At 35.2% G+C, this 13,614-nt stretch overlaps 1 protein-coding gene across 9 annotated transcripts in view; it reads left to right on the top strand.

Annotated features, from left to right (window-relative positions):
* LOC140323507 (protocadherin gamma-A4-like) overlaps window positions 1-13,614 on the top strand; it is a 301,537-nt gene that overhangs the window by 46,005 nt on the left and 241,918 nt on the right. For 2 of the 9 annotated variants that reach the window (XM_072400643.1, XM_072400642.1), the window contains exon 1: window positions 9,369-11,748. The exons of 6 other annotated variants lie outside the window; for them this stretch is intronic. In XM_072400643.1, coding sequence (XP_072256744.1) covers window positions 9,388-11,748 — 2,361 coding nt within the window. In that variant the 5' untranslated portion in view covers window positions 9,369-9,387. Of the gene's footprint in view, window positions 1-4,647; window positions 7,078-9,368; window positions 11,749-13,614 lie in introns of those variants that run through there. One more of the 9 variants, XM_072400629.1, reaches the window with a different exon arrangement.

Raw genomic sequence — 13,614 nt, 5'->3', positions numbered from 1 at the left:
TGCATAGTTTTATTAATACAGGTAAGAGATGCTGATAATGAACAATTTTATATTTTCTTAATAAATAAACCACAATGGTGAGATATATATGGGTGGAAGTAAAGGTTAAAAGAACTAGCGTTCAAAAATGTTAAACATAGACATTGGATTTATAATCAAAAATATGTCATTAAATATCAACTAGATATAATTTTCAACTTTGCAGATTAAGTCTTAGAGGAGAACATAGGGAGCTGATATTTAGGGTTACAGAGACTTTTTTTTTTTTTTTTTTACAATAGATAATAAAAGTGTACTATAAAGCCAAACTTAAAAAAATGTAATGGGCCCACCAGCTATGGTTGCTACAATTTACCAAATTTTGCTGAGCATTATCTACTGATATATACTTGCTTACATTTAAACTTGCATGTGAAAGCCTTGCAAAGAGTGATTTTGTTGCAAAAATGCAAAAAGTCTGTTTCTCTGCGGGTGCAAAAAGTCTGTTTCTCAGCTGGTGCTTATGTACAATGGAAACATTTGGTGGAGTGTGTGATTTCTATTCTTTTTATATGGTGTGTAGTATAGTTTATGAAAGTTTTAGACGAAGATCATGTGTACCAGTGATGGTAGATACGTTTCTTGAACTTCTAAACTAGTTGGATAAAGATGGTATGTCTGTGGACCAATAGGACAAGGATTTGGTAAAATGAGCTTAAGTCTTTGATTGAAGGAATTGGCAGATGTTGTAATTTGTCTTGAGATGATAGCCTCTTAACATTTAAAAAGCGGAAGTCTGCCTCATTACAATGGATCTCAGATATCATATTTAATTTTACAATCCAAATCTATAATTACTTTATTCGTTTTATGGGTATTCTATGGGATATGTGGCAAAACTAAAATATTTAATATACAGAATACCTAAAATCTAGACATCAATTTAATTATTAATGATTATTACATTTTCCCTGAAAGTGTCTGGTACTTTTTTGATGTGCATCCTTCATTTCCATTTCCTTTTAGTGAGGTGCTTTTTGTGTATATAAAGTGGGACAGGTACAGCAGAGCAAATATTGTGTGGATTGTGTGAAAAAGCTCTGCTACCTCAAATTTCTGCTTTCCTAAAATAGAGTTTATGATATATGATATAATGTATGATAAAGTTTAATAGATCGTTTGGAGTTTTAAGTAGTTTTGCATTTCAAAAAGTTTAGCATTTTTAAAAAACATGGATTTTAGTAAATAATGTATGTGCAAAATGTAAAGTGTCACTGAAAGTGAAAAGGTCACATTTGTTTGTCAAGTAAAGTGTAAGAAATTTGCACTTTTAGTAAAACATGCATTCACCTAGCCTATCTAGCCCCCCTACATGAATTAAAACATAGACCATCCCCGGTCCAGCTGCTTACTCCAATGTTAAGATCCTAAAAGGCTTAGTCCACACGGCTGTTTTCCCCAGCATTTAACCTCAGGCTTTAAATCCCATGTTTGAAATTCCCATACATTCCAATGGGCTAATCTACACCAGGACGTTTCCTTGAGGCACGTTTATGAGCGTTATCTATAATGCTGCTTGCAACATTTAAACATTTGAAACATGGGGTTAATGATTGAAAACCTGTTTTTCCGCGTTTTCTTGCGTTTATAAGCACTTGAAACGTAAACATGGTAAAAACGCACACTCGGGGTAGGTAAACCAGTGAAGAATAGCAAATCTAGACTTTCCTGATCTGCCGGAATCCTCCTCGGTCCTCCATGGTCCCTCGCGTCTTCTCTCTTCCTCGGCCGGCGTCTTCTGCATCTGATGAGTCACCAGTGGGGTTTCCTGGTGACATCGGTGCGTGCAGCCGTGACGTTGGTGCGGGCAGGAAATTCAAAATTATTTGTATTGTACTGAATCCAATACAAAGTAGCCAGTATCTTTTTGAGCAATGGAGTGTTACAGTGTTACTGTGCCCTGCCTATCTGCCAATACATTTGATTGCTGACCTCTGCCTGACTTTTTGACCACGTCTCTGCCTGCCGCCCGCCCTGACCTCTGCCTGGATTCTGACTACGTCTCTGCCTGCCACCTGCCCTGAGCTCTGCCTGGATTCTGAATATGTCTCTGCATGCCACCTGCCCTGACCTCTGCTTGTATTCTGACTATTCTGCCATGGCTTCCAAAAGGCATCTCTCAAGTCAAGCTGCTTATGAACAACTTGCAGACAGCAAGAGCGACTTTGATTTACTACTGGAGTCAAGCAACAGTGATTCACCTGAAGACCTGTCATCGGATTCCCTGAGTGACAGTGAAGATTCTTTCACTGAAGTTAGTGATGTTCGCACTTGGTGCTCCATTGACGTCAGTCAGCATCAGCCAGCGCCCGGTTCCCATTTACTGGGGAGCCTGGCCTGAAGGTAGATGTGGAACACAACCCCTTGGCGTACCTGGAGTTATTTCTGAAATGAGAAAGTCATTCAGATAATTGTTGAGGAAACCAACAGGTGCGCCGAGCAACAATTAGCTGCCTCACATACCAGGTTTTCCAGAAGCAGGAAATGGGAACCTGTCACCGAAAAGGACATTTGGCTATGTCTGGGGCTAATTATTCTCCAGGGTGTAATGGGGAAACCCCTGCAGAAATGGTATTGGTCCACAAATAGGCTGATTCCTACCCCTTTTTTTGGCACAGTCATGTCTGAATATCGTTTTGGCCTGATCATGAAATACCTATATCTCGCCAATATTGACACTTTTGATGAGACCACTCATCCTGCACCCAAACTAAAAAAAATTTGGGAGGTCTATCAGATGATGTTGGAGAACTCCGGAGACAGCTATGTGCCACAAAGAGAAATAAGTATAGACGAAAGTCTAATGGCCTACACGGGGAGGCTCAGCTGGATCCAATACATAGCATCTAAGAGAGGCAGGTTCGAAATCAAATCATTTATGTTGTGTGAATCAGAAAGGGGGTATATTTGGAACACCCCAATATATACTAGAAGAGGCACAAAATTTTCCCCCAGATTCAGCAGGTATGGAGTGGCAACATCATCTGTCCTGCCGCTTATTGAGCCATTGCTTAATCAAGGATATTGTGTTACTACCGATAATTTTTACAGCTCCCCTGAATTATTGATCAAGCACAAAACTGATGCCTATGGAACCATTAGGGCCATCCGGTGAGAAATGCCATCCATGTTTGCCAAACAAAAGCTGAAGACCGGGAAATAGTTGCCTGGCAAAAAGGCAAAATGATGGCCCTGCGATGGCGTGATAAAAAGGATGTCTGCCTTTTGAGCACTGTACACAATGCCGCCACTGCTATGACTAGAACAAGAGGTGGGAAAGAGATCCTCAAACCACAGGTTGTATTGGATTACAACAGCACCATGGGAGGTGTTGACAGAGCCGACCAGGCGATTACTTTCTATCCTGCTGTTAGAAAGCGGACATTCTCTTCAAACAAAAGAATGACAGGCCTGTACCTCACCCTGATTTTATCTGGAAGATTTGTGAGGCCATATGTCTGAAACATCAAACTGAAGCAGAATGGAAACGGGTCGAGTAGGATGCCGTGCTACCTCAGTGGTGAACCCAGAACACCTGACTGGTCGTCACTTTATGGACCATATACCACCAAGCGCAAGAAAGGAAGCGCCGATGGTGTGTTGCACAAAGCAGGATGACGCCGGGAGAAAAATATGAAAAGAAACCCGGTTCTAGCGCCCGGATTGTGATGTTGGACTCTGTTTGTGATGTTGTCCCTTATTTTAAAATATATCAGACCCGAAATGATTATTAGTTTATGGGAAAAATAATAAGATAAACATCATATTTTTGTGTTTTTTATTTAAAGTTTATTAATAAATTCAATTTTGTGTTTTAAACTTTATTAAACTCAGATTCCTGTTTGGACATATTCCGGTGAGTTATGCCTAAAAATGACAGGCCTACAATGAAAAAAATTTTTCATGAAAATCAATGTACCACTTTTAGACATATAAATCCAGTAAGAAATGAACCACTCAGGAGGTTAATAAAGTTATTCTAAATGTTCAACAAACAAGGAAACTTATTATTTTAATACAAATATGAGTCAGACTTCTCACCTAAATTTAAATTATTAGGCAGACATAAATAAACTAATAATGATCAGTTTTGATATGTGGTGGACTTTTTAGGTTTACAGAATAAATTTTTTTTTAAATGAATGACTAAATTAAATTTTTTAGGCAATCTATTATTGTACATGGTATTTTGTTATTCCAATGGCTAGTTAACTTACATAAGGAAAAACTTTTTTTAGTTTAACCGCAATATAAGCTTCAGCTTATTTGGTTGCTAAATATGTATATTAAGACTTTTTTTTAATATTATATATTTCTTTTGTTGTTTTACACTATTATAACAAACCTGTGTTACTTAATTGTTATAAATATTTAGCTTTTTTTAATATAACTGCAAAACCTCCTGTGAACACAAGGTGTCACTATTAGACTGTAGAATATTTTATTCACCTGCATGTGGAGACCAAAATATTTTTTTGCAGTTTTATAGGACAAATCTTCAAAAGGCTATACTGCAGTATTTCCTGCCTTGTGAATCCTGCAATTTGGACTTATTTTGATTTATCTGGAGAATTTCTTATAAACACACTGGATGTCTCAAACTGAATAATCTGCCTACTAACAATGAATGATCCAAGAAGATACAGAAATCTACAATATACAGCATCATGGCAAGTACTTTGGTTTCTTTTATTACTCCTCAGGGCTACCCTTAGTCAGTTACAGTATTCAATACCTGAAGAAATGAAGAAAGGGTCTGTGGTTGGTAATGTGGCTAAAGACCTTGGACTGGATGTCTCAGAATTATCATCAAGAAAGTTTCAGATTATCCCTAAATCCAAAAAACAATATTTCAATGTTAATCTTGAAAATGGAGATTTATTGGTGTATGACTGGATTGACAGAGAAACACTATGTGGATCTAAACCAAATTGTTTTTTAAACCTTGAATCTGTAATAGAAAACCCTCTGAGTTTTTATACTGTCACTATTGAAATCAAGGATGTGAATGACAATGCGCCTATTTTTTCTAAAAAACATTTTGATATAGGCATTAGTGAGCTTACTTTGCCTGGAGCACACTTTGCTTTGGGCAATGCACAAGATCCAGATGTAGGTTCCAACTCTATACAAAGCTACACACTAACTACTACTGAATACTTTAGCCTAGGAGAAAGGATTACTAAGGATGGAATCAAATACCCTGAAATTATTTTAGAAAAAACTTTGGACAGAGAAAAGCAAAGTTTATTTGAATTAGTTTTAACGGCATCAGATGGTGGGCTGCCTCCCAAATCTGGAACTGCATTACTTCGAATTGTTGTTGAAGATGTTAATGACAATTTTCCTGTCTTTGCCCAAGACACATATCATGTAAGAATATTAGAAAATGCATCCATTGGTTTCCTAGTCATTAATTTAAAGGCAACTGATGAAGATGAAGGATCGAATGCTCTAATTACCTATTCATTTAATCACATTCCTAAAAATGCACGTGAAGTATTTAATGTTAGTGCCGTGGGTGGTGATGTTACACTCATAGGACCTCTGGACTACGAAGCAGCGGAGACTTATGAAATGACCATAGAGGCCAAAGATGGTGGTGGTCATGTTACCCATTGTAAGTTATCAATACAAGTCATTGATGTAAATGATAATGCCCCTGAAATTACAATTACCTCCTTGTCTTCAGTAATTCCAGAGGATTCACCTCCTGGTACAGTCATTGCATTAATCAACATTCTTGATTTGGACTCTGGTATAAATGGTGATGCTTTCTGTCAAATTTCAAATACCTTGCCTTTTCAGCTAATACCATCATCAAGTACCTACTATAAACTTGTAACTGCAGCAAGCATGGATCGAGAAAGAAATGCAATGTATAATATTACAATCCTCTGTGAAGATAGTGGATCTCCTTCTCTTTCTAACAATAAAACTCTTCAGGTGAACATATCAGATGTGAATGACAATCCACCAGTTTTTGAAACTGGTAACTACATTGTCTACATTGCAGAAAATAACCAACCTGGAACTTCTATACATCACGTGCACGCTTTGGATCTTGATCAGGATGTGAATGGGAAAATTGCATACAGTATTTTAAATAGCAATATAGAAGAAATTCCAGTATCTTCATATGTTTCCATGAACTCCATGACAGGGATTCTTTATGCTCAAAGGTCATTTGATTATGAACAGTTGCGGGAGTTTCAATTCCAGGTGATGGCTAAAGACAGCGGATCTCCTCCTCTAAGTAGTAATGTCTCGGTAAGGATTTGTATCATGGATAAGAATGATAATGCTCCTCAGATTCTCTACCCTCCATCAGATGCTGAAGAATCTGCTCTGTTTGAATTCATCCCACACTCTGCTGGTAAGGGGTATCTAGTAAGCAAAGTCATAGCAGTGGATGCCGACTCTGGCCACAATGCTTGGCTTTCCTATCATATATTACAAGGTCCTGATCCATCTTTATTTATTCTTAACCAACAAACTGGAGAACTCAAGATAGGTCGAGATCTTCATGATACAGACTCCCTACGGCAAAAAATTGTGGTTTTGGTTAAGGACAACGGAGCACCATCCCTTTCAGCTACTGTCACATTTAGTTTAGTTGTGGCTGAAAACTTTCATCAAGTTGTACCAGAAATTAGACGACAACCTAAACCATCAGAAACTTCATCCAATGTTACATTTTACTTAGTAATAGCTATAGCCCTGATTTCACTTTTATTTGTATTGACAGTGATTGTTACAATCATTTACAAATGCAGGAAAACAAGTACACCAACTTTAGGATCTTATAATAGAAATGTGTACCCTCAGTTTACACTGGGATGTCCTTCTGAGATCAGTGACACCAGTCTACCTTTTCCATTTTCATATGATGTGTGTGTGACTCTTGACTCAAAGCAGAATGAGATTGCCTATCTGAAACCAGTGCAGAATGTTCCTACAGAAAACCTTATTGATACTGAGGATTCGCCTGCTGCCAATGGCCCCACACACCAAGAATTATCGTTTAATTGTATGCAGGTATGTTCAAACACCTTTTGTATTCAGTAGTTCATTTAGCCCTTTTGCCTTTGCTAAAATGTATGAATTAGCCTTCTGTCTGATAAAATCATATCAAGGATGTTGGTTATATATATCAATGTTTTAGGTTATGTTTTGGCATAAATGGGTGGCATTTTGAATTATATTTATCTTGGCGGTACATATATACCTAATTATTTTGAGCTTGTAGCTCTACTACCCTGTGGGTACATATTCTATCTCTGTTCCATTTGTAGTAAGCTAGTAAAGTAGTAAGTAGATTTTCTGTTCTTATCACATCCTTAAATATGGGCTTCTTTCTCCTTTTTCACATCATATCAACAGTGCTTGAGACCATGACCCTGATTTAATAAAGGCTGGAGAGAATACACTTTCAGAAGTGAAGCTGGGTGGTCCATAAAACATGGAATGGATTTTTAAAAATCATTTGCTATTTGCTAGCAAATGTTTGGAATCCTGGACCAGATCCATTCCAGGTTTGCTGGATCACCCAGCTTCACTTTTGAAAGTGTATTCTCTCCAGCCTTGGAGAGCTTTTATATATCAGGGCCTATGTTGGGATCCTACATAACTTCTAGCAGAATGTAGCAGAGAATGCAGTTGAAATATCATGCAACCTGTGATGCCACAAAATAGTGCATATTAGAAAAATAAATTTCTGGAAAACAGTTTGCATTTCATTAAATGCTTGAGCCTTAAAACATACTGCGTAATTAAAATAAATTTAGAAAATTATTACATGAGAAAAATAGTTGAATATGACATTTATGCCACATGTATTTTTATTTATGTGCACCATGACACAAATTTAAATTTAAGTGTACTTTTTAGTGGACCTTTAAATTTGAATCAAAGCCTTCCTTTTTTTTTTACATTTCACTTTAAGGATTCAGGCTTTTTCTTATAGGCTACAAAAATACTTTTGCTCATGTCTTGAAAGCTTGTGAGGAGGTGTGTTTTCCAAGGAAAAAATACATTTTCAGCTATTAACTGTTTGAATAGCCAGTGTTTAAGTGTATAATTGTGTGCTCTGAAGTCTATGACCCACAATGTAGCTCTTACTTCTCATTCCTCTCTGCCAGGTGTAGGTACAGTATGTTAGCAAGTTCAAGTGTTGTTCACCATGGCTGCAGGAGCAGAGAACACTGGGATCATCTAGTTATGCAAAAAATAATAATAATAATAATTGAAGAGTTATATATATTAGTATGGTCACGTTTAGTATGTAATTAAACTAAATACATAGTCATGCCTATCTAATACCTTCACCCTAGAAATATTTAGTGTATTCTGACTGATGGTACAAATGTTCGAATGTTTGTTAGATTGGTTTGTGTTGACTGTTTTGTCATTTAGTTGTTGGGAAGGTATTATGTTACGTGAGTGTCATCATAATGAACTGTTAAATTCACAGTATTAGTATAGTTAATTAATATAATGTCTACATTTCAAATAGGATTAAAAAAATACAATATACTGATCTAGGGTAGTGTAGATATTTTGTACATTGAAAAAAAAAGTGGCTGAAGTAGGGTAGAACAAAAAAATAAGTATATTGTACATTATCAAAAACATATGGCTTCCAGTCTTTTTTTCTGGTTATTGTTACTTATTGTAAATTCTAATAGGGTAACGTTGGTAAAAAAAATTACCAGTGTTTTAGAATTCAAGCAATTTGTATGAAAACAATATTACATAATGTTATTAACTTTATGTGTAACTTTAAATTAGGAATAATAAATACCATTTTATCACTGTACTATATAATAAGTATATAGTACAATATCAAAAACATATGGCTTCCAGTCTTCTTTTCTGGTTATTGTTACTTATTGTAAATTCTAATAGGGTAATGTTAGTAAAGAATTACAAATATTTCAAAATTTTCGGAAGCAATTTGTATAAAAAAATATTACATATTACATGATGTTTTTTAACTATATGCATAACTTTAAATCAGGAATAATAAATACCATTTTATCACTGATAAAATCCTGAATAATGCTTTGAGCAATTGAAATGTCAGTACCTTATTTTGAACTCTAAGTGGTGCTGTTGGACTGTAAAACATTTTCTACTGCTTGAATTTCAAAACTATGAAATGAATTTCACTAAAGCTGCACAGTGCTGCTCAGGAGAAGATACAGCAGGAATTCCTATCTGCATCTGAATTGCCTGGATATTTTTTCATCTTGCATTTCAAATTTTATGTCCTTGTTTTGTGGATCAATTAAAGAAGAATAGGAATACATGGATGAAAATAGAATACACAGAGGTGCACGGAGGATAATGACTTGGAAAACATTTTGTTGTGTTTTGTATTTTATCAGAATTATATCTGGTCAGTTACAGTACTCCATTCCTGAGGAATTGAAGAAAGGATCTGTGGTTGGAAATTTGGCAAAAGACCTTGCGCTGGATGTTAAAGGATTGTCAGTAAGAAAATTTCAAGTTATTTCTCAAGCAAAGAAACAGTATTTCGGTGTTAACTTGGACAATGGTGATTTTTTTGTATCTGACAGAATTGACAGAGAAGCCTTATGTGGTGCAAAACTAAGCTGCTTTTTAAATCTTGAGGCTGTGATTGAAAATCCTCTGAATTTTTATACAATTTCTGTTGAAATCCATGATGTGAATGACAATTCACCTACATTTTCTAAGAAATATTTTGATATTGAAATAAATGAAGTAACTCTACCGGGAGCACGTTTTCCTTTAGGTTATGCAAAAGATCCAGATCTTGGTACTAATTCTGTACAAGCCTATACTCTTACTGGCAATGAGTATTTTAGTCTAGGAGAGAGAATTACTAAAGATGACATTAAGTACCCAGAAATTATCCTGGAAAATTCACTTGACAGAGAAAAACAAAGTTTCTATGAGTTAATTTTAACTGCAACAGATGGTGGGAAATCTTTAAAATCTGGTACTTCTGTAGTGAAGATTGTTGTTCAAGATTTTAATGACAATTTTCCTGTATTTACCCAAGACAGCTACCATGTGAGATTACTTGAAAATGTACCCATAGGTTTTTTAGTGATTCATTTAAATGCAACTGATGAAGACGATGGTTCAAATGCTATTATTACATATTCGCTTAACCAAGATACTGAAAATGAACAACAGGTATTTGCTGTGGATATTCATACTGGTGACATTAAAATAACTGGAAATCTGGACTTTGAAACTACAGAAACTTATGAAGTAACAGTAGAAGCCAAGGATGGTGGCGGCCTTGTTACACACTGCAAGCTAGCTATACAAGTGATTGATGTTAATGATAATGTTCCACAAATTACAGTTACATCTGTCTCACCAACAATCCCAGAGGATTCACCACTTGGGACAGTCATAGCATTAATTAATGTTCGTGACTTAGATTCTGGAATAAACAGTGAAGTTGTTTGTCAGATCTCCAACTCATTGCCTTTTCAGCTAATACCATCATCTGTTAGTTATTATAAACTTGTCACTGCTGCAAACGTGGATCGAGAAAAAACATTTGCATACAATATTACAATACAGTGTATGGATAATGGATCTCCCCCCCTATCAAGCAATGAAACTATTCAGTTGGCTATCACAGATGTGAATGACAATCCTCCTATTTTTGAGAAGAGTAACTACTTCATTTACATTGGAGAAAATAATCAGCAAGGGACCTCAATACACAGTGTCCATGCTTCAGATCCAGATTATAGGGAGAATGGAAAAATCACATATAGCATCATAACCTCTGTTATAGAAGATATACCTGTGTCATCGTATGTGTCCATCAATTCCGTAACTGGGGTAATTTATGCTCAAAGATCATTTGACTATGAACAGTTACGAGAGATTCAGTTTCTTGTGATGGCCAAAGACAGTGGATCTCCTCCTCTAAGTAATAATGTCACAATGAAGATATGTGTCCTTGATAAAAATGACAATGCTCCCAGGATTCTCTACCCATCATTGGACACTGAGGGATCAACATTTTTTGAATTTATTCCTCACCTAGCTGAAAAAGGCTATTTGGTAACCAAAGTGATTGCAATAGATGCTGACTCAGGACACAATGCCTGGCTGTCTTACCATTTACTACAAGCTCCAGAGCCATCTATTTTTACAATTGGTCAACAAACTGGGGAAATCAGAATAGGACGTGATCTACCCGACTTGGATTCTTTAAGACAGAAGATTGTGGTGTTGGTAAAAGACAATGGAGTCCCAGTTCTTTCATCTACAGTCACATTAAATTTAGTTGTTGCTGAAAGCTTTCAACAAGTTGTACCGGAGATTAAACGGCACATAAATGTTTCAGATGCTTCGTCTAATGTAACATTCTACTTGTCTATAGCAATAGCTCTAATTTCTATATTATTTATTATGGCAGTGGTGACTACAGTTATCTTTAAATGCAGAAAAACAAGTTCCACAACAAATTTGGGCATATACAACAGAAATGTATATCCCCAGTTCACTCTGGGATGTCCTTCTGAGATAAGTGATACAAGTTTACCATTTCCTTTTTCCTACGACGTGTGTGTGACACTTGACTCAAAGCAAAATGAAATTGCTTATCTGAAACCAGTTCAGAATGTCCCTACAGGCAACCTCATTGATACCAGTGCTTCGGCTGCTTTGGATGTTTCTGCTAATGAAGGTCAGGTATGTAAAGTGAATTTTGCATTTTTATTCATTATTTCGTTATTGGGATTCGGATAGCAAGTAACATTGAAAAATCCAAGTGTCATTAATGATAAAAGTGTTACCAAGCATTAAACAATGATATATCAACATTATTGAAGTTTTATAAATTGATGGATTTTGACATTCCAAAATGTAATTTCCTGGATCCTTGCTTAGAGTATTAGAACCAGCTACATGATGCATAACAAAGGATAATGTGATAGTTTGAATACTCACTTTGCCTACAAAAAATAAATAGAATAAATTGAAAGGCTGAAAAATCAAGATAATTAGGTATAACACAAATAATGAATTGCATGGGTGGTATTGATTTTGGCAATGTATAGAATGTATGTAATGATCATCCTAACCTCAATTCCTAATAGGAAATATCAATTTTGAGAAGGGCTAGACCTAAAATAGAGTGCATAGTCTAATAGACTGCAATCAGGATGAATGAAAAAAAAATCATACCTGGTGTTGTTGGTTGTGTAATGTAGACATTGTTTTATTATACATGCTATAGTTTTAAAGTATTCACATATCAAAACAAAAAAAATGGATTCTGTGGTCACAGAAAGTAAAAATAATTACCTACAATGCAGAAAAATACACATATAACACTATTTTTAGCATAGGGGATGGTTTGGAAATGGGAAGTTTTATACTTGTCTGTTTCTAAAAAAAATATTTTATTGGTTGTTATATATGTGTAGGAAATTTCCAATCACTTTCTCTTGGTGACAATAGAGGAACATATACAGGTAGAGAAAATGGACCTGATGGGCCCTTCAAGACTAGAGAAGATACAGTTTTATCAGGGAACCTAGGTGATCCAAAAAAACCTGTAATAGATCTGATCCAGGATTTAAAACATTTGCTAACAAACAAATCCATTTCAGGTTTGGTTGATTACCCAGCTTTACTGATGAAAGTGTAACCTCTCCAGCCTGGGAGAGCTTTAATAAAGGGAGGATATCATTCCAAAATAAAGAGAGAGAGAAAAGAGCAAAAGAACCCAAATTAAAAAGCAGTGGTTCCATTAACCAATATATGTTTTTCTGTACTTTAGAATCCACCTATGCTGTTTTGATGCATTGTTTATAAAAAAGAACTTATTATCCAACAGCTGTTTGTTCTAAACTTCCATAAATTATTAGCACATAATTTCCTTAGTACTTTTTATTAGTTTTTCTTAGAAAAATATTCCTAATAACCTTTAATTTAAAATAAAAATTTGTCTTTTAACCTCCCTAGCAGTACATTTCTGTCAGGATTTATATGTCTAAAAGCGGTACATTGTTTTTCATGAAAATTTATTTTACAGTAAAATATAATAGTATGGTTATAATAAAGTTTGAAACACAAAATCATGTAAAAATAATAAATTAAATAAATTTAAAAAAAATATATACTCATACTAATATATTATACTGTAAAATAAATAAACATGAAAGACAATGTACTGATTTTACACATATAAATCCTATGTATTGCATTCAATACAGTTATTTTGTATTGAATGCAATACAAATAAATTTTGAATTTCCGGCCCCGTACCGCTGGCAAGGTACACACATTTGTCTTGAATTCTCTAGACCACTCAAACATATTTAAATAAAAAAAATCCAAACTTGTTAAAAATTTGAAAGAATTTTCAATGTCATCTTCATTAGCATGCAAGACATTTTAACCACTTCAGCTTTCACCCCAGCATACCCCCAATGGAACAGAGTAATTTGTGCCGTGGGCCTATTTTTTTTAATCCATATACAAAAATCATAGAGAAACTAAAAAACAAACTTTTTTTTACACTGATCAGCTTGTTGTTGTAAATAAAAGTAT

The sequence above is a fragment of the Pyxicephalus adspersus genome, chromosome 2 (assembly GCF_032062135.1).
Source record: "Pyxicephalus adspersus chromosome 2, UCB_Pads_2.0, whole genome shotgun sequence".
NCBI lineage: Eukaryota > Metazoa > Chordata > Amphibia > Anura > Pyxicephalidae > Pyxicephalus > Pyxicephalus adspersus.
The sequence above is the reverse complement of the archived record's forward strand: the minus strand, read 5'-3'. Positions and strand labels throughout refer to the sequence as shown.